Source organism: Parasteatoda tepidariorum, chromosome 2 (genome assembly GCF_982258835.1).
Source record: "Parasteatoda tepidariorum strain Cologne lab strain chromosome 2, Ptep-v5.0, whole genome shotgun sequence".
Taxonomy (NCBI): Eukaryota; Metazoa; Arthropoda; class Arachnida; order Araneae; family Theridiidae; genus Parasteatoda; species Parasteatoda tepidariorum.
Window position 1 is genome coordinate 1439224 of NC_141756.1, and position 23484 is coordinate 1462707.

Sequence of the window (23484 nt, forward strand, 5' to 3'; positions counted from 1 at the left end):
TTTATGCATGTTAAGGCATGTACCAATAATTCTAAAATTTCGATGTGCCTTTTCTCAGCACCTAAGCAAGAGATTGCTTCAGTTTTCGCAGAATATTTACGTATACATATTTACACTAAGATAACTGCTAATACCTCTCCTTGGCGAACATTTCTTTAAAAAAAATTATGAACTGAGAACTTTTAATTCTTTATAAAGTTTCATCAAAAATCTTGCATATCTCAAAAAGTATTCCTGTTAACGCTGAAACATTATCACAGCATACAACTGATATAATCTAAACTATCCCCCCCCCAAATAAAAAAATGTCAAAGCTATATCATAAATAGTTTCTTAGAAAAGGAACATCGAAAAAGGTCAGTTTTAGCATTATTGATATACGCCCTACCGACTCCCCTTAAACTATTATTTTTTGGAAGCTATTCAACCGATTATTATATTTCGGTCCTGCTTTGAGTTTCTACCCAATATTTTCCACGTGTTATTTCATCAACACTGATTATCATTTGCAGAATTTTGTTTATTATCGTATTTTCTGACTTGTAGTATATCTTTATTTGAAAGATCTACACTTGTAGAAAAGGGGAACCTACAGTCTGCATCCTCATACGGCGCCAAAAAGAGCATCTCTGACTCGGCAGGCTCCCGACTCTCGTCGAGAGAAAGGATTCCCCTCTCTTTCAAGTGGGCATGCTTCTGCTAGGAACCACGCTCCTGCTATACCTGGATAGAGGTATTTCTGTTCCCCTGGTTGGCAGTATTTTGCGGAACGTCTTCATGTATTATGGAAACTACAAATATTTCACTTAAAGCAAACCTACGCCTAGTTTTAATCTTTCAAAAGCACGGCGATACAAAAGCAAGATTTATAACACTTGCCGAAAAGAAGCTTTCTGCTGTTTCTTGCTTAAACCTCACAAGAAAAATCATGGAGAACACAAAAAATGCACTACAACTGCCTTAAGATGATTTATTAATTGAACAAACCACTTCACTACCAAAAACATATAAACTTGTCCCAATAACTGCAACCTCACTCAACTGAAAGGCTCTGAAATATCTCTCAATGTCTGAAATCATTGAAGGTCAAGGCGTTATGAATGCTTGTCATGTAACTATTAAGAAAGTTTCAGGAACTCAACATTACCCACTGTTATAGAATGTCCGTTCATACATTCCTACCTTGTTTTAAAAGCCAAAAGTCTAGCCATTCTGCTAACAATTGCAGTGGAACACACATCACCTGAACTTCAATTGAATCTGTTGCTGTCAAAAACAAGAAAATCAAATCATTTAAATGACGCTGTACAGATAGCAAGACTAAATTCCAAAGCTCGCAGTATTTCAACTCAAAAATAATAACAATCCATAGGTATACGATGCAATGAAGAAAACTCACAAAACACAAAATTCACCAGCAACAAAATCTTCTAAGGCATTCGGCCCTCCTCACAACATCCTTCTAGATGTGTCCAATGGACTACTTCCCAAAAGAAATCTAATAATGCCCATTTCTGCCATCATTTACCCCTTATAATCAACATGTTACTACCTAGATCAACTATTAAAGGGTAATTACGATCAACTTCAGCTGACTGCTCACTTTTTAACGAGTCAATAACTTTAAATGAAAACGTAATTGATATTGTGATAATGATGACACATGTTACAAACCACAGCTGAAAAGTAAATTCCGTCACAAAAACTACCAAAATATCCAAAACCCATAAAGATCAAAAAAGAACCTGTCTCTAACCGAACTTAATTTAATATAATTTAAACGTAAGTGAGATAACTAATAATACTTAATCAACAAAAGTATGGAAGAAAATTATGAAACAAATCTGGACAGTATCTCATTTCTCCAATTCCACGCTTAAATGTAAACGGTAATAAAATCGCAGATTTAAAAGAATTGACAAACACTTTAGCAAAAAACTTTTCCTACGCGCTTCCAGTAAACAGAACTGTTCTCAAACCTTTAAAAGATCGAAACCCCAAATTGAAAAAATTGCTCTTACTTCTCATCTCCTTCCAAATAATATATAGCTCACCTTTTGCAATGTTTGAATTAAAATGAACAAATGTAAAGAAACATTTCCAGGTGTTGATAATATCCACAACACTATATTAAAACAAATAGTCAACATAATGCTTTTCAGCAAGGTGTGGTTGCCTTAACCAGGCAAGAACCCTATCAACTACTGACCCATCACGTTACTTCTGTAAACTTCTTGACCGATTCGCGAATAGCATTCATTTTAGTATCCCTACATATTTTATCCAAAAATCAGAATGGTTTACTCCACTGCTATAGACAACTCGTAGAAAAATTCGTTTTTTCCCCCTTTTTTTTTAAAGACATAATCTAATTACTGAAAAAACAACATATGATGAGGCGGTATTTTACAAGTAAATAATGACATAACTGAAAATATGTTTTATTTTGTTTAAAAAATAGGAAATTTTAAATGAGACTAAATAATATTTTATCTTTTAATCAAGAAAAAGGCGTGCTTCAAGGTACTCTTTTTCAAAGGAAATTTTATCTACAGTGGATATCAGACTATTTGCGGATTTGTTCTTGCGCACCATTGAAAGACAACATATTATTGAAATAGGCAGAATTAAATGGTTTCAGCCAAACAAAAAACGTCATTTTCGTAGCAAAAAGAGGACTTCATTCCGAACTGTATTAGAATAGTTTTCCAGTTTTAAATGAGACAAAATTTCTCCGTCTGCTTTTTGACTCAAAATTAACTGTTAAACTACCTATTCAATAATTAAGAAAAGCTTGTAACGTAAAACTGTGAGAGCTTTAAGCAAATACGAAGTTAAAAAATGTTATCCGATGCAAATTAGGGCGTATCTTGACAAAAACCTCGCCTATTATAACAGTTTTATCACTGTTTTCATATAATTCCTGTTGGTCATAACGTTTTAGAAAACAAAAGACTTTTGGTTTGAGAATTAAAAAGACTTTCAACTGAATTTAATATCTTACCGACATTTTCACCCCTAGTTCGGGCGTTTTGAAATAAGGGGACACAGGGATTTTTTTTTCACCGATGGGTCTAAAATTGAAGTCTTTCAGAAACTTGCGCAGTGCAATAATGCTCTTAGCGATTCATTGAAGCGCCACATAACCTAACTCCATTTTCAATGAAATTTTCTACACATTTTGTGGCAGGTTTTTGGCCATCAAACTAACAAAGCGAAATAGCTGAAATCCACTGATGTAAATTTGCTTTTAAAATGACAAGACTGTTTGAATAACTGCACGCTCTCATATACAAGCAAGTGCTTTTAAAACACTTGCATAGGAGTTACACAAACAGCTTTTTCTAGACATAGACATACCAGAGTGTTGAAATTATGAGAAACATATATTTAACCAGTGTAAACACATTTAAAGATCAGGTCCTCTCTGTAACATTTCCTAAAGATATATATCAATCTAGTTTTAAAATCATAACAAATTTTTAACCTAGTTGAATAATGAGTTGAAGAACCAAACAATCAATCAAATTATAAACAGATAATTCTTTCAGATCAATGAACAGGTTCGAAAGTATAATCAAATAATTATCGAAGTATTCAGTGGTTTTGCAAATGCAGGTTGCAGTGCATGCTTTTTACGATACGTAATTATGTGATGAAATTAAAATTATAAATGAACTCCAGATTGGTAATTGTTCCAACCATCCAATGCTGCTTACTTTCCCCCTGGAACAGCTCCATATTCGCTCACCTATCTGACATTTCGTCAACCCCCGAAAATTATTGAAAATACAGATACACTACAGATGTATATGCTTTGTTAATATTTATGCACTTGTAATGTATAGATGTACAAAAAAATGGTTATATGCACAATATACGTATGTAAATACAATGTATACATGTACATAATTACAAGTAATGTATAAATACATGCGTACATTTAAATGTATGTAATTAAAATATTACTTACATTCTGCATACATTAAAAAAAATTATATAAGTAAAGTTATTAAAGTTTGTTTTAAACTTTATTCTAAGACATATAAAACTCGATCTCATATTTTTCAGAAAGCAAACGATAATCTTATTTTAAATTTCTCAATATTATTTCCACAAATAAAATTTACCGTTTTCTTTGCCATCTAAAAAATTTCTATGAACCATGCATTTAGTAATTAAAAAAAATAAATCTGTAGTGTCAAACATTTCATGAAAATACCTGAAAATTATTTTTTTATTCAAACAATTTTAAAATGATATCGAAAATTAAAGCTGAAAAATAAATTTAAATATAGTTTGATTTTGTCATTTAACTTGCTTGAGTCATTATAAGTTAACTTACATGCATTTTATTTATTGCATTGTAGTCATATTTAGACGTAAATGTAATGTACATATGTATACGTGTAATGTATGTACGTATGTGCAATGTATGTACATACATTTATGCTTTGTGCATGCATATATAGTACACATGGATATGCACACATGGAACATAGGTGCATTGTACATGCGTGGATACACTAATTGGACATATATACATTGCACATATTGCATAGATTGGGATAACATGTATATACACATTTAAAATTTGTACGAAAGAATAAGGTCAAATATATTTATGCACATATGTACAGTATATGTACACACATATATTCATTATATGAACATTATATGTACATAACATTATCTGTACATAATATCATATGTACATTATATGAATGTACATCTGTACAATATATGCGTGTCAAATGTATGTATGTACATACGTTATGCATGTCAAATGTATGTATATATGTAAAATATAAATACCCACAATGTACGTACAATCGTACACAAATGTATTATGCATATTTGGATACATACATTGAACATGAACATATTGTGCATATATACATGCATACATTGGACATGCATATCATGTACATGTATACATACATATATTGTACATATTACATATACAGGGTGATTCTGAAAAGATGGGCAAAATTTTAGGAAGTGATAGTACACACCCAAGCAAACAATTTTTATCAAAGAATGCATGCTCGAAAACAAAACGCAAAGGTGCTGGCGCATTTGGAAAGTTGTTTGATGCAAACGTGAAAGTTCCATTCCTGTTGCGAGTTACTGCACTGCGTTACTTGTCGCCAAGCTTTCGGCCGCTGCAGGAAAAGTTCGTGATATGCCTGGTGTGTTTCAGAATGTTTGCTTATCTTTTCTTCGCCGTTATACTGCGTGCATAGCCGCTGCCGGCTACTGTTTTGAACACTTATTGTAATCACATGCCATTAAATTTGCTTTCGTAACTTAACTTCATCGTTCTTTGTGTGTTTTTGCCTCATGTAAGAACATAAACTTTGACGCCCTCTAGCGGTTTTGCTTTTTGTTTTCAACCATGTATTCTTTGATAAAAATTGTTTGCTTGGGTGTGTACTATCACTTCCTAAAATTTTGCCCATCTTTTTAGAATCACCCTGTATACCTATATTGTACTGTTCATAAATAAATCGTACATGCATGCCTGGGACATACATTGCACAGAGAATGTATGCATGTTTGTACAAACAGCAAGTACTTGTATATACATGCTCGTACATGAACATGGATATACATTTTACATACACAAGTATTTGCATAAAATGCATATATTCATTGCGTATAAATGGACATGTCTACATTGTTTGCACCATGGCAAACAAGGATTCTTTGGCCAAAGTTTGCACATACTTACTTAATTATTAGCTATATACATACGCACATATATTTTGCAGATATATATATTTTATGCCTACAATACAAGTGTATGTGTGTAACTAAAATGTCTGTACATATGCATTTATCTATATATGCATTAGATAAATACATATGTACATACATTTTAGTTACATTCATTCGTTCTTACGCTGCATGTAAATACATACAAAATGTATCAGTATACGATACAAATGTATCATTATACTATCAACTGTGAAACATAATCATATATAAGTATACAATAGTCTTGTAATTGAATATTTAAATTATGTAATCATAATTACATGAAATCAAGATTACATGTAATCATGATTACATGTAATTGTATATTCTGATTACTTGTAATCATGATTACAAGTAATTGATTACAGTAATCGGTTATGTAATCACGATTACAGTTGTAATCAAAATTATGAATGTTTGTAATCATAATTAAAAGTAATTGATTACTGTAATTGAGTATTGCAATCACGATTACAGTTGTAATCAAAATTTGCAATCATGATTACAAGTAATTGATGACTGTGATTGTAATAGGAAATTGATTACATTTTTGTTCTACTCTGATGTAATCAAAAATCATGATTACTTGTAATTGCGATTGCTTGCAATCGTGATTACAAGTAATTGATTATATGGCAGTAATTATCTGTAATCAATTACAGTTTTGATCGATTACTGTAATTGACGCCCAACTCTGTCAACATTGGTACTGAAATAAAAAGTTAGCCATTACATTGATCGATAAGAAAAGAATAAAATATTTTATGTTTACATTTTATAAATTTAAATAAAAATTAACTAACTGATTTAATTTAATCACAATTCAATTAAGAATGATTAATAAAGATAAGTTTAAGAAATTAAAGAAATTTTAAAAGCTAGGAAATATGTAATGCCAATTGTGGCATAACAATTATAATATTTTTAATCTCGTTTATTTCTTATATATATATATATATATATATATATATATATATATATATATATATATATATATATATATATATATATATATATATATATATATATATATATATATATATATATATATTACATATTAGACAGATAGATAAGAAATAATGCAACTTTTTAAACATAATATCTAAATATGCATTAACTATTGACATAAAAAAATATTATAATGCCTATAAAATTTATTTCATAGTGCTTTTTTCTAAAGTAAAAACGAAGATAAATGCATGAAATTAATTTTTAATTTTTTAACAAAGCTTTTCTAGAATTCAAAATTCTTTTTATTTCTAGAAACCAAAAAAAAATTTTAATATTTTTTTGGTGATTTTTACTGCAGTTATTTTAATGTTATATATTTTTATGTTATATATTTTTATATTATATATTTTTATATTATATATTTTAGGTAACTCTGACATAATGTTTAAATGTTAAACTTATGCTATTAATCTAAGAAAAATTCTTGATAATGCCTAAAAATATGATTATTATTTGTATATAAATAAATATGAAGTTATGGAAATAATAATAATTTTTTTAAAGTTTTTCTAGACGTCAACAACCTATTTTTCTCTTCTGAAACCGAAAAGAAGCAAAAAACACTAATTTTTCAAGTTTATCGCTCTTGAAAAAAAAAGTGCCTAACATATCAAGGATCCAATGAATAAATGAACTATGAAATTCAATAAAATTAATGAGTCTGCATTCAAATAATGAATTACTCAGCATTCGATTAAAAATCTTAAATTAAATTTTCAGTCTTTTTTCTTTCTTTTTTTTTAATCTGAGGCGAAGCTCATAAACTTCATTCCAAAATGTCAGAAACGTGCCGCGTAGAATGCTAATTATTTTAATGCTCTCATTCTTTTCTAAACACTTTCTTTCCCTGAATTCCGTTGGGAAAAAATGTACTCATTATCAAACTGAAGTTCATAACAGAAATCCAAATTTTAGAGTGAAATGGTTATCTGTTTGTTTGATAGTTTATTTTCGCAGGAAGGGAATCTTCTTAAACGGATAAGGAAAAAAAAGCATTCTTTTTATTTATGAAATTGGTTTTTCGCCTGTCATCTTCAGAAGTTCTATAAATTTACAAAAAATAGAGCCTGTCTTTAACAAACAAAAATTAATTGAAACACATATTTCAGTTAGATTTTCGAACTGATGAGGTTAATAAAAACTATTTAACCAAGTGCAAATATTTTTTTTAAAAAAAAAAAAAAAAAAAGGGCGAAGTGTTGTTTTTTAAGCTATGCACTCTCCATATTAGGCAGATTTTTCCCAAGATTCATCTCTGATACATACTTTATCACTTTTCCCTTTTTTTTAATTCGTATTTTTTTTCATTATTGTTATGTTTTTATATCCCATTGTAATATTCCAATGTCGTGGCAACACAGTTATCACAGATTTTGTTTGTGTCACTAAAATAAATGCTCTTTTTTAGTCTACTTAAAAAACGATCCAATATATATTTTACTTCGTACTTTTCGTAATTTAAGATAATTCAGATTTCTTAATTCATTAAATTTTTTAATGAATCGAAGAGGATTTTCTCTTTCGCCATGAAGTCCCAGTATTACAATTTGAATTAAAAACTCTAAAAATATATTTTTTTACAAATACAATAAAAATGAAGTAAAGAATTCATAATATTAATATTATGAATTCTGTACTTCATTTTTATTGTTATTTGCAAAAATGTGGCAACGATACAAAAATCTTGATGTGTCCTTTTCGGAGAGTGTTATCGCGCACCGCTGACAGACCCAGACGATCTTCACCAAAATGAGGTCACTCATTCCATTGTTTATATTGTATTTTAATTTTGTCACATTTCCTGACAGTCAAGTAATTGTCCCTACCTTATTTCTATATTTTAAAAAAAAATGCTTTTTTTTCTTTTGGACTAAAAAATGGAAGAAATAATAATTAACTATTTCTACATATGTATATAAAAAACGGACGAAAATGACATTCTCATTGAACATAGAAATCACATGGTATACTCCAGTTTTCTCTTACGAAAATCAAGATTTCTTTGTTTACCATAAACGTAAAATTAATAACAAAATTTAAATAAATTGTCTACTGGTAAAATATTTCTTTATCCCCAATGTAAAAGAGTTCACCCGTAATATTTATTCATCATCTTTTAATAAGTTTTTGAATTTAATGTATTTGATAGATTAAAATCTTTAAACTGAATACGAGGATTTTTTTTTATTATGGTATAATATAATATTTTGATATTAACTTATGATAAACGTGTTTAAATCGGTTGATGACTAATTAATCATTCTGAAATTATTAAACATGTTCCTAATGCATTATGTACATAAAACATTATTAAATTTTTTGGTCAAAACATTATAAAATTTTTACTTAATAATCTGTTTGGACGAAGAATATAATTACCGAAAATTAAATAGAAATGTAATGAAAATTAACCAAGAAAAAATTATTTGGTTTAAATTTTGTAGTCAAAATCTTTGAAGTCAAATCCATATTATTAAAATATTTAGGAATCTTTCAATATCTGTTAATCGTCAAAAGACAAACGAATGATTGTAGCAATCATGTCTGTGCGCCTTGTCCTATCTTAAAATGTTAATCTGAGATACATTTCTTTAAAAAATCTTTTTTTTTCGATTTTAATAATTGCCTGCATTATCCATAATTAACTATCCATTTTCTAACTAACTAAAGTATTCGAATTTTGTGCAACTGTGTTTTAAACTATAAATCTGGAACACAAAAAAAATTGGAACGTGTATCAAAATTTTAATAGTTGTCTTCTTTTTAATCCACTTTTTAAAATTTTATTTAATTTTAAAATATTTTTTTCTGTTGCGATTTCTTGCGAAATAAAATTTGCATTTGGACGTTTAAATCAAATCAGATATCTTTTTTCTTAATTTTAAGAAAGAGTTTTAAATTTAACGAAATTTTCATTTCTGATCTTTCAGCATATTTTCAAATCTAATTTACAATTTTATGCAACATATCATCGCCGTTTACGAAAACATAATAATAAATGGATCACTTTCGAGCACGATGTATTGAAAACAAACGTAATTCATTATAATTTTATTTTTACTCAATTTAAAAAAATATTTTAATGGTTTTTCTTAGCCAAATTTATGAAGCAACTGGTCTTTGTTAAGTCACAAATTTCCCGTTTGTGCAATAACCACATACTCCTTTCCCATACTAAAAAGATTCTAATTATTTTTCTGGTATTAAAATCGTCTAGCTCTCATTTCAAAAACGCATTAACGCCCTTGAAATGACCTTAAAAATGCGATCAAGTCTTCCGGAACTGATTCTTCTTTTCCGTAGAATAAATATTAGGGTTACATAAAATAGGGATCAATGAAATAATTCAATGGTATAAGAAACACAATTTAGAAATATCACTAGAACACATAAGCCAGACACCGTTTTATTGAAAAGTGTTTTTATTTTTAATTGATTTTTACATCTCCTTCAAAAAACTGTAATCCGTGAAGGATTCGTTATTATTCGCACATAATAGTGATATCTATTATTCGATCAAATCTTCCGGAACTGATTCATTTTCGGTTAGGGTTGCATGCAAACAAAAATGACATAACAAACACTTTTACGAATTTGTTACATAATTTTTCTTTTTATAAAATTGTTTTTTCTTCCAATTTTTAATGACATTTAACCTTTTGTTAGGGAGTCCTAACATCCTTCATTAAACTTAGATTTTCTGGAGAAAAAAAAAAGGAGATTACTATTTTATTGTTGCTGTTGTAAAGTAATTTTTATACCGAAATTTTAACGATCCTAAATAATAATAATAGTAATTCTGAATTAAATAGTAAAAAACTAAATATCCTCATCAATACATTTTGTTCACATTATGTAATTTGTCATCTAAAATAATATACTTTAAAAGGAAATAAAAATGCATATACCCTTACAATTTAAAAAAAAGTTTTCACTAAAAAAAAAAAAAAAAAAAAAAAAAAAAAAAAAAAGAAATTAAATTAAATTTTAAAAAAATTATTAAAATTACTTTTCACGAAAAATTATCTTAGGAAAAATGGATATTATGAAAAGGTGCAAAATTGTTTGATTCGTACAAATGGTGATAAAGTGAAACATATGAAAAGTATGATTAATGATGACTATTGCGACCCATTTTCAGATTGTTTACTTTTTCTCTTTTATTGCATAATGTTTTACACTCAAACTGGAAATTTAATATTTTATAAGGGGCTAATTATATTTTTTTAAAAATAGCATTCACTTTCAACGGTGAATATCAACAATCACATAGTCCCTTTGGTGAATGTCAGAAAAATTTGTTATATCAGCTTTGATATTTATTTATTCTTTGATATTATTATATTTATTCGATATTTTAATATCTGCTGAGGATAGATTAGGAGAAACATCAGTGTTCGGAGTACCGGTTAAATGCATACCGGACAGAGACACTAGACCTTAAAAAACATCAGTGTAGGGTATACCGGGCTGTGGCACTTAACTAAACCTAGTATATATTTCAGACATTTACCAAAGCAACTATGTGATTGTCCACATTCATCGGAAGTCATCAGCCACCAATATCGGTCATTCTTATATATATATATATATATATATATATATATATATATATATATATATATATATATATATATATATATATATATATATATATATATATATATATATATATATATATATATATATATATGAATGACCGATATAATATTATACTGGATAATTTTTTATAATTAACTTACAAACTATAAATTATACAATTTTAATTAAAAAATTTTAATATTTTGAATTTAGAAATTAACATTTAATTGAATTTAGAGAAATTAACATTTAATGAAAAAAAATTATTTAAAAAAAAAATTTTTTTTTTAATTCTTTATTAAATATAAGACGATTTTTAGCCCCGAATTTTCCTGAATTAAATGGATTTGCCTGAATTGGATTTGTTCACGGTAAAAATATAAATTTAGATAACAATGAAAGTTTTAATTACAACATTCAATTAACTCAACGATTTTATATAGAATTTAATTACATAAGTTGAATATCCATTGTTTTTTATTAAATTTTGAAAAAGTTAGTCTGTTTCTTTTTTCTGTACACAAGCATTACTACAAATTCTGAATTAAATTAATAATCTTAACTAAATTGTTTTTCTAATGAAATTTAATTATTAAAAACAATAGATGTCCTACTAATATAATTAAATTCTATGTAAAATTGTTGAGTTAATTGTATATTATAATTGAAAATTTCTTTGTTACCTAAATTCATATTTTTACCGTGTGCAAATCCAATGCGCAAATCCATGGCTAAAATCTTCTAATATTTAAAAAGAAAAATTAAATAAATAAATATTTTTTTTTCATTAAATGTTGATAATTTCTCTAGATTCAACCTTATAAATATTAAAATTTTATAATTAAAACTCAACCTTAGTAATTACAAACTTTGAATTATCCAGTATGACATTTTTACTTTGTGCACATCCAGACTCAGGCGAATCCAAGGCAACTAACGCTTCTGTACTTCAGTAAGAACGCGCGCTTAGTTGATTCCCTTTACGCTTCTATTTTCATATTTCGTAATCTGGCAAGCTTATTACGAAAACTTTTCAAATCATTTTTGGAAAAATATCTGCAAGTATATTTGAATTTGCGAGTCACTATATATATTACATTTTGAGTTTTATTCTGCATGTTCTTGAATTTTTATTTTCTCTTTTTACTTGGATGTTTTGTTTTGCATTTTGCGCTTTGGATTATTTGCTTAATAATTTTATTTTGTTTCAATTTTTTTCGTGCTCCTCACACTATTGTATTAATTTGTTTTGCTTTGATTGCATAATGCAATATTAGAAATACAATATTATTTTATTTAATTTTCCAATAATTTTTTTTTTGAATTGAAAAAATATTTAAATTTGTAAATATTTTTTTTTAAAAAAATTCATATTTTCTATCTTCTCCCTTAAAAAATCCTTATACTTTTTCCTTGCTTTCTCAATGCTATGTGCTTGCAACTTATGCGCAGTAAATGAAACTTATTATTGTTTTTCGTCATTTTCTTTGTTAATCTCTATTTTCTTTGATCCTTTTTTATGTTATTACACACACACACACACACATATATATATATATATATATATATATATATATATATATATATATATATATATATATATATATATATATATATATATATATATATATATATATATATATATATATATATATTTACTGCATCTATACTACAGGTACATGACATAATAACATAAATAGAAGTTAAAAAATTATTAATATATAAAATGTTTTTAAAAAAATTTAAAAAGTCATAAAACAAAAGAAAACGAAGAGACTTTGTCAACTCATTTGATTATATCAGCAAAAAAGAGTGCTTTGTAATATTGTATTAATACAGCCAAAGCAAAATAATCGAGTGAGGAGCAAAATAAGGCTGCAATGATTACTTTGAGAGAGTTGCATTTCATAAGACTGATTTTTCTGAAATAATGCTGATTTAATGGAGAAAAAGAAGTACGAAATTTCGACACAAATTCCTAAACACATTTTGTCACATATTTGATAGCTTACCTATAGAGGGTGGATCTTTGATTCGTTATTATTTCAAAAGCAATCTGTGATACATATAAAAAAAATGTCGGTTGCATAAATAAAAATAGTTTCAACCATAAAGTTAGCATTAATGTTGAAAAACAATATAGACGATATATAGAGCTCAGAGAGAACTGAAAAAATTCAAAATGTGTTTGGTAAATATTTCTTGACATTCTTCCATGAGAAACACGCTTCATTTAAATGCCACGATGCGAGAAATTGATAGTGTTCTCATCTTGTTATTTTCTGTAGGATTCTTGATTTGCCTGTTTCGGGCAATAACTTTTTTGTAATGTTTCGACGTATGTATGGGTCATTTTAGAAAACACGGAGTTAAATGAAACCAGATTTAAACTAATCCAGTTTCAAAAGAATCCTTAGAAGAAAAAAATTATAAAATAAAATAATAAATTTTAAAATAATCGCAAAATCATTTATAAGCGTACACCATATCACATAATGAATTTGTTTATTTAGGACAAACTCTTTTTGGACATATTCTGTAAGTGATTCAAGAAAATCATACGTGATCAATTTAGGTGTTCCAAAAAAAAGAGTGCTCATTAGATCGTCGAAAAAAATGATTAATTAACAGAACAAACAAAACCTTACTCTAAATCTAACGACACTCATGAAGAAAGCGTGATAACAAAAATCAAAACCTCTTAGATCGCTGACATAAAGAGAGAGGAGTTGAAGGCCTATAAGATTCATCTAGCTTTACTTGCTAGTGATTCAATAGATAGCGTTTTTGTTTCGACTTCGATTGAATATTTATTTTTTATCCCTAATGGCCCTATTTATTTTCCTTTTAAAAAAATAAATAAATAAGTAAAATAAAAATATAACCACACTTGTCGACGCATTAGAAACCTTAGATGAATGCTTTCTTGGATCGTACGAATAAAAGCCCGTATTCACGAATTTCTGGAGCTCATTTATGTCTAAAGAACATTGACTAAATCTGTAAGTTAGAGAGGACTGTCAGATGTGCTTCATAATCCAAATAATTTTACTAAGTTGTAATGACTAAGGAATGAACCCACTTTGTACGCATTATTGTCCATGTAACATTCTATTGGATTGAAACATGTCTTACCAAACCCTTGTAAAGTACGAACAAAGGCAAATCAATGTGTATACATTGAGGGTGGTGTCATTAGGAAATAACTAGCTGCATTAGAATGCTTATTAAATCTCACATATACAAAACGTTTTTATTCAAGGAAGCTTACACGTAAGCAAATTAAAACGTTAAAAAAAAAAAAGAAGGAAAAAAATCTGCGTAATTTTCTGATTTTATTTAAATGTCACAGTAAATTCTTCAATAAATTTATTTATTTGCAGGTCCAATAGCGGGAGCTTTGAGCTACAAATGGAGTATTCGAACTATCACTTTTGCAGGAGTACTACTAGTCACAACCACAAATATCATCTGCTGGTTTGCCAAAGACATCACCATCATAACATTTTTCTTAGGAGGACTGCAAGGTTTTACCTTACTTCCATTTACTCTGCTTCACTTTCTACGACTCAATCTTAATGGTTCGAATTTAATTAGTGCAGAGGATATTGTAAATTTAAAAAAAAAAAAAAACAGACACAAAAACGTACTACATTCTCTGTATATACATGACTTTCTTTTTCTTTTTTTTCAACGGAACCGGATTTCTAAATAGAGGGGGTAATCACAATCTGGGAAATTTGGTTCCCATAGTTTGGTCAGGAGAGCGTTCCAAAGTTTGGACCTCTTAATAATAATTTTACTTTTTACCTATTTCGCCCTATCTCGAGATTTCTTTAAGCGGATTGAAAAGTTTTTGCATACAATTATAAAATTCATTTTTCCAAAGATAAATCCACGTATAAAATAAATTTTAGTAATTATTTACATTATTTTTTATTTTACTGAGCAATAATCGAAAAAATTTTGAATTGTAAGATATACAATTTATAACTTCATTTTAAAACATGTTATTTTACATGGCAAAATACAAAATGTGGGCGAAATAATCTGAAGAATTCCTAATAAATCAAATTTTAAATATTCGACTTCTTTGAAATTCAATTTCTAAGGATATAAGTCGATACGAAACGTTATTTTGTTTATAAAAATATAGAATTTTATAAAAGCTCAGTTTATTAATGTGTCAATCGTAAGGAAATGAAAGGATTTGAAGAATAATTAAATGTACTTAAAAAAAGAATTTAGTCCATTCTTTTTCAAGAGATAAACAGAATTTTTCTCTTCAGTCTTAATATTTTTAAAACTTAAATATTTAGAAATACTTGTTTTTTTTTTTTTAAATTAGATGAAAAGCTCAAAAATCAATAAATAGTTTTATATTATCGCATGTCTTAAAACTCAAATAACAATTAAATAACAAGCGCTTTTAACATATTTATATTAAAACCGTTGGCTGAAAATAGCCGAATATTAACCTAATAGTTGTGAATAACTGTTACAAACTCAAAGCAGCAATAAAAATACCACATCATTTACAAAAAAACGCTGTTTCAGAAGATAGCAATGAGTTGTTCGATAAGTAATTTATTTATTTATTTTTTCTCAACTGGGTATTTTTTCACAGACAACTTCATACTAAGTCACATATATGAAAAGATTTTTGTAGTTTCGGTGGGTGCTTCAAATATAGAAAGTGAAAAGCAGCATTTTCGGCATATCGAAAAAGTGCTGTTTAAGCAACGAAAAAAATGATCCGATGTAAGATGTATCGAGATAAAATTTCAATCTGTCAATTTCAATATTGAAAATGCACTGGAAGACCAGTTGAAACTGATGAAGAGCGTTAATTGGGGGAGAATTCGAGAAATTGCTGAGAAATATCGAATTCGCCGGTTCACAATCATTTGAAACGCATGCTCAAAACTTGACATATGGGCAAAAAATATAGATAGGGGAAGAAGGCTAGCTTCCATAGTCATAATGTAAACCTCCAAGGTTTGGTGTGGTCCCTGTGTAGAAAGGAAAGAACAATATTTAAAGCAGCTGATGACCTCTCTTCCCAACCACTACACTGAGGAGGATAAAAGTTTTCTCTTTTTATCGGCAACAAAGTTGTTCCTTTGAGAAACCATTCATATCACCCATCTTGATTCAATCTGTTCTAACACATTTTGACATGGAAAAAAAGGATGAAACAGCGGAAGGCAGCGTACATTTAGAAAAGACCTGTCGTCAACGGAGTGGGGGGTGAGAGGGGTCCTCCCCAGCGGTTCTAGGAAAAAAAAGTACCGGATAAAAAGGTACGGAAAAAAAGGTCCCGGAAAAAAAGGTACCTGGAAAAAAAGGTCCCGGAAAAAAAGGTACGGAAAAAAGGTCCCCGGAAAAAAAGGTACCTGTGTAGGGAAAATTCTGTAGGGGAAAATATTTGAAATGAGACGATTAGATTGAAGCGCTTTTTGCTGTTCCGTGCATGGTTTTTTAACTTTTGTTTCTTATTTATTCTAAAGAAATAAAAAAAGAATTTAAAATAGAAAATAACTCTTTTTTCACTTAAAAAAATTACAAAAAAAAGTAAAACAAAATTGAAAAATTTAAATAATATCTTCCCGCTTTAAAAAATAATCAAGGAAGAATAAATAAATGAAATAAAATTTTAAAAAAAAAGCGTAATACAACCAGCCCATAAGTCCCCCCCCTATGTATATATATATGACAGTCGGCAAAATAAACCTCAACTCTTCCCCTCTCGAATCAGTTATCGACGGGCCTGATTTAGAGTCACGTTCGCCCCGACACTCACTTTGCTTTTTATGCACATGCACTGATACATAGGATGCTTTGTTCAATCTGCTCACCCTGTACGTTGTTTTTCTGGTATAACATACCAAACCCAGCAGTTCATTACGTATTCTAAGAGCTTGACTTCTCCTTTCTATATTCTTTCATGTGGGTTCATTCCCTCTCTAACGTCAAAAAAAAATCTACTTTTGAAGGTCACTGGTGACGAAAAATGAGTTGAATACACTATTTGTTCCGGTCTCTCTAAAAAAATTTTTTGAAGGTAAAACTTTCAGTTTGAATGAGGAGGACAAAAATCACTTGAATCGCCTTTTTATCAGCAAAGAACAAAAACCTTACGAGCACGGATTCTTGCTACTACCAGAAAGATAGTACTGGACCAGAATTTAATAAAATATTTATTCACTGTAAGAAAATAATCTTTCATTAAAAAAATATATATATATTATTTTCCGAACAACCCTTATAATAAGCTTTTAAAATATTGTTTGACGTGTTCATTGTTTTCCTTTTACAGGATTCGGTGTTGGTATGGCAGTCACCTTAGTGCCAGTCATGATAAATCAGTATTTCGTAAAGTACAAGAGTACAGGTGCGGGTATAGCGTGTGCAGGAGCGACGGCTGGATCATTCGCTTTACCGCCCATTGTGGAATTTGCGATCGAAGAGTACGGACTTGGCGGTTCATTCCTCATGATGGCTGGCATCACTCTGCATGGAATCCTAGGAGCATCACTCATGAGGCCTGCTCAATGGATCCCCAAAATGGCTTCTCTAGATGGTCAAAATAACAACAAATACACAGCAGGTAATCTATCTGTTAAGCTCATACAGATAATTATTGGTTCGAGCTTAATAATAATATTGATATGTAGTTACGTCATTCGATACTCATTAAATGAACACTGTCCACACATGATGTCAGAAGTGGGACGAAGGAAAAGTTTCCAAACAGTGTGACATATTTTTGGTTAAAATGAAAGTGTTTAAAGATAAAATATTTCAATATTATTTATTTTTAGTCAAAATAAGTAAACGTATAATCACTATTATTGTTATGCTTACAAATGTCTGAACTATATAATCTATCATATTGTGTCTGCACTGCTAGCAATTTAACGTAGAGTAAAAGTGTAAAATAAGCCACCGACCTTAATAGTGACCTTGTAAGGACGCAAGATGATGGAAGGAAAACACCATCACAAAGAGCTCAATATTTTAATTATACATTCACATTAAACAATAAAGAGTAACAATATAACTTTAACTAACATTAAAAAAAGAACTTGAAAGTTTTATCCAAACTGAGTGGGGAGAAGGGAACCAGGAAGGTTCGGAGCTCGTCTTGCGTCATCTCACATTAAGTCAGAATGAAGACTATTGTTATTGTTTTTGCGGATAGAGGGGTAGTGGCATCTGGTGCTACGAATTAACTATCCGTTATAACCTCCCCCTTTGACCCCAAAGACGACCCGACCAGGGGTCAGCAGAAAAGGCACTCTGTGAATCTTGCTGTCTTCGAGCATTGGTAGGAGTGGGAGAGCTGGGTTTAATAGTTCTGGCAGATCTTTCTCTTCTACGCAAAGCTTGTACAGGTGGAGTTTTATTACCTCTGAACGGAGTTAACGCAGAGGTGTGATATACACCTACTGGTAAATTAGGTGAATCTGTGTTCGTCACAGAATACAATACTGGTGATTTTTGTTCAACGATGACAAATGGTCCGTCAAGAAGGGGCATAAATTTCGATGAAACACCAGTATTCTTCTTGCTTATGTTGGGTTTCGTAACTAGGATTAAATCTCCCGGAGAGTATGCAGGAGCGGGTCTTCTTTTCTGATATGCATACGACGTGTTTTTATCTTGTTGTCCTTGCATGATCTCCTTGGCGTCAGACGTGAATTTTTCTAATTTCTTTAGATAAGGAGTCATCTCTGCTACAAAGTTGTCATTTTCAATAATTCCGCGAAAGTCATTTGTAATGTCATCGATTGTGCGCAATTCTCAGCCAAAATTGAGAAAAGCGGTAGTTTTTCCAGTGAAACTGCACTCAGAGGTGTTGAGTGCAAAGCGAACCGAAGGAAATTTTTCCGACCATGTCTCATGACGGTTGTTAACTAACATTGCAAGTCGACGTTTCAAATCTCGGTTCTTCCTCTCTACTGGGTTTGCCTGGGGATGGTAAACAGGGATCAAGGATTGATGAATGTCCAGCAGATAACAAAGTAGCTGCATAATAGCGGGCACAAATTGAGGTCCGTTGTCGCTGATAATTCTGCGTGGAATACCATACCTCATAAATACTTCTTCTATCAGGGTGGTAGCGCATTCTTTTGCTGCTGCTTTTTCCAGTGCAAACAGTTCAACCCATCTAGTGGTAACATCTTCCACAATATAGATCCACTTCTTTCCATGGCTTTCAGGAAGAAGACCAAATAGGTCTATTGGCAATGTTTCAAACCTTTGTGACGGAACTGGAGTTTGGAGTAGACCAGAAGGTTTCTGGTTAGAGGGCTTGTATCTCATGCATTCAATACATTCTTTCACATAATTAGTTATGTACTTCCTCATGCCTGTCCAGTAATATCTTCTTGAAATTCTGTCAAAAGTTCCCTCCGCACCGTAATGATCTACGGTAGGAGCATCGTGATGGAGTTTGAAGATCTGCTCTTTTTCATGTTCTAAAATGACTAGTTGTGCTTCATCAGATTCGGAATTGGGGGCATATCTGTAGAGGATACCTCGATTCATTAAAAAACTTCTTTCTGTCCAATTTCTGTATTCTTCAGTCAGGTTGACTGCTTCAAGACTATCAATTATTTTCTTCAAATTTTCATCTTGTAGTTGGCTTTCTCTGACTTCCTTAGGACTTCTAGTAGGAAAATCTATCGTAACAACAGTAGGTTGGCTAACAGTCACAGCACATATCTCGCACAAGCTGTCTCCATGGGGAAAAACAGGACGAGAGAGCATGTCAACAACTACATTGCATTTGCCGGGGACATACTCAATATGGAGATTAAACTCCTGAAGTAGCAAAGCCCAACGAGCAAGTCGTCCTGAAGGGGACCTTAGAGACATAAGCCATTTTAAAGCTTGATGATCTGTAGCAACGGTAACTTCTTGTCCCTCAATGTACCATCTGAATTTTCCTAGAGCCCAAACAACGGCAAAAGCTTCGCACTCAGTTGTTGAATAATTGCGTTCAGCACTAGTTAAAAGTCGGCTTGCATACTCAAAGGAATGCTGATCTTCATTGGTCTTTCCTTGAAGGAGGACAGCACCAAGAGCGTATGCACTCATACGTATAACATAAGGTGTGTTAGGGTCGCACTGCTTCAAAACAGGTGGTGAAGTTAGCAAAGTCTTTAAAATGTTGAAAGAAGTTTTATCTTTTTCTGTCCAGCACCAAGAGGAGGACTTTTTGGTGAGGTTACTGAGAGGTCGAGCCTCTTCAGAAAAGTTCGGAACGAACCTTCTGTACCAGGAGCATGTCTGCAGAAAGGACTGCACTTGCTTTACAGTCCTGGGTTCAGGTATGTTCTGAATAGCGGCTGTTTTATTAAGGTCAGCTTGGAGACCTTCTGGACTAATAAAATGTCCCACATATTTGACCTTTGAGCATACGAAGTTGCATTTTTCTCGGTTAGCGGCTAGTTTGAATAAGGAAAGTCTATGAAAAACTTCTTCCAAATTTTCTAAGTGTTCTTTAAAAGTTTCTGATAGAACAATTATATCGTCAAGGTAAGATAATATAAAGATATTTTCCAGACCACTTCTGAAATTATCGACGAGTCTTTGGAAAGTCGCTGGAGCGTTCTTTAATCCAAAAGGCATTCTTACGAAGCGGTTAGTTCCGAACGGACAAGTAAAAGCTGTCTTGTCTCGGTCCGCAGCAGCTACATTCACCTGATGATAACCAGCTTTCAAGTCGATTGTGGACAGATAACGAGTGTGTTTGGCGTCATGAAGTTGGTCGTCAATGCGTGGGAGGGGATAGGAATCTGTTTTGGTGATGGGATTCAGTTTTCTATAATCCACGCAAAATCTAACACTACCATTTGACTTAGCTGTGAGTACAACAGGTGTTGCGTATGGTGATTCACAGGGTTCTATAATACCTTCATCTAAGAGTCTATCAATCTCATGCTTCATGATTTCTTTTCTTGCTGGGGACACACGATAAGGAGATACAGATACAGGTGGATGGTTCTGTGTATCAATGTGATGCTCAATGAAAGGAGTTGCCTCTCCCCCTAATCGAAAACTACTTTCTTAATTAAATAACATTTCGTTCAATTTCTTCTTCTGGATAGTAGTTAGGTGGGTACCTTCATCTTCACGTAACTGTTCAGGATGTTCTTTCAGTTCGAACTGCTGAATGGAAGTCAGATGAATATCTTCATGCAAGTGATCAGGGTGATCAGTTTCTTTTACGGTTAACGGTGCAGCCGTTTGGAAAACATTCGAATCTTCAGCTTCACAGGACTGTTGAATCTGTTTTACAAAATGAAATTGACGTTTAGGCTGATCATTAAAAACCCAGGTTTTCTTTTTGAGGTTGAGAACGATTCCGAATGATTCTAGAAAGTCAACACCCAAAAGAGTGTTGTTCTTCTTTGTTCCATGTATGACAATAAGGTTTAGAGGCAATGTACGACCTCCGAGACGAATCTTCACACAGGTGGTATGGACTTCTTTCTCGATCTTGCTACCGTCTGCCAAAAACATGACGAGTGAACTAACTGCGAAGGTTGTTCCTTGATTTTTCAATAAATTGTAAAGGGTTTCACCAGCAATTGAATGGGTTGCGGCAGTGTCTGCGCAAGCAGTACCCATGAATCCATTAATAGTCACTTGGAGGGTTGCCAATTGTCTTGATGGACTAGATACCGATTGAAAAATAGCACTGCTGAGGGTACCATGGTTTTTCTTGTCACTTCCTTTACAAGTTTTACATTTAGGTTTACTGACACCTGGTGGGCCACACCCACAGCATACAACTTCAGGAGAATATTCCTTTTTCACCTTATCATTTCTTTGGAAATAGGGTTTTCTCTCTTGAGGTGGTTGTTTAGGAGAAAACGTCTTCTTTTGATGAAAAGATGGTAGAGATTTCTTCATACCAGAATGGACGTTTTCGTAACCATCCAGTTTTTCGACTAGATCAACTAGAGTGATCCATTCTGACCAAATGTCAAGAAAGTGTTTCTTGACTTCGGGCGATACTTTCTTTTTAATCTGATCTGCAATGATCAGTTGTTTCAGTCTTTCAAAATCATCCACCTTAAGTTCGCTAAGCCAACCTTCGAAGAAGCCAGAAATTTCGAAGAAGTCTTTGCATGTTTTATCTGGGTCCATCTTATGTTGAACGAAGAGTTGACGAAATTTGTCACCAGTAAATTTTAAACTTCGTAGAAGCATTTCTTTTATTTTTTTTTATACTCTTGGGTTTCTTCAGGTTCTCGGACAATGAGAGAAGTGATGTCTGTTGGAAGGGTTCCAATCAAGTAAGGAATCCATGAGGACTCATGTAGCTTCATGAATTTCGCCTGTCTCTCAAAAATATTTAAAAAATTCCCTAGTTATTCTGTTTTAGGGTTGAATTTAGGAATTAGATGTTGCATATTTATTTCAGCAGTTGCGTTTGAAGCAAATGTGCTAAAGGTAGGATTTGAGCCAGCAGCTGCCAAGTTTAACTTCAAACGTTCGATCTCCAACAACTGGTCACTTTCTTGTCTTTTACGCTCCTCTAATTCTTTGTTATCACTTTCTGTTTGATGCCTAGTTTCTATTATAGTATCAAGAAGTGTTTTAGTGAATTCTTCATCATAAGTGTCAGATTTTATGATAAGTTCCTTAAAATCAATAATGAGCATGGTATCACTTACCTCCAAGCCCAATTCTATGGATAACGTTTTCAAATCCTCTTTACGGGCCTTGGCTAAGTAAGTCATCGTTATTTGTGGAGTCAGGGGAGAGGGAAAAAGATGCAATAATTTTTTTTTTAATTGTTCAGATATTGTCTTTCTATCATTCAGTTTCTTTTACAAAATTATTATTATTTTTTAGTAAATTCACCCAATCAAATAATAAAATAAAACAAACCAATTTTCAAAAAAAGAAAGGAAAACTGGTAAAACTGATAAATTTTCAAAATCAACTTCAGTAATCAGATATAGAAATTACCCCTTTAAATGCATATTACAAGAAAAATTTGACTTTAACAATACACATGTTCACTACAACACTTAACTAAAAAACACACAGAAGAAATTAAATATTAAGTTTTATATAGATAAACTTTGCTATACTGATACATTAAACAAA

At 31.0% G+C, this 23484-nt stretch overlaps 1 protein-coding gene across 1 annotated transcript in view; it reads left to right on the forward strand.

Annotated features, from left to right (window-relative positions):
* The window catches only part of LOC107454315 (monocarboxylate transporter 12), a 44052-nt gene that overhangs the window by 13546 nt on the left and 7022 nt on the right, over window positions 1–23484 (forward strand). The window contains exons 2-3 of the mRNA XM_087156760.1: window positions 14736–14879; window positions 17672–17962. Coding sequence (XP_087012886.1) covers window positions 14736–14879; window positions 17672–17962 — 435 coding nt within the window. The remainder of the gene's footprint in view (window positions 1–14735; window positions 14880–17671; window positions 17963–23484) is intronic.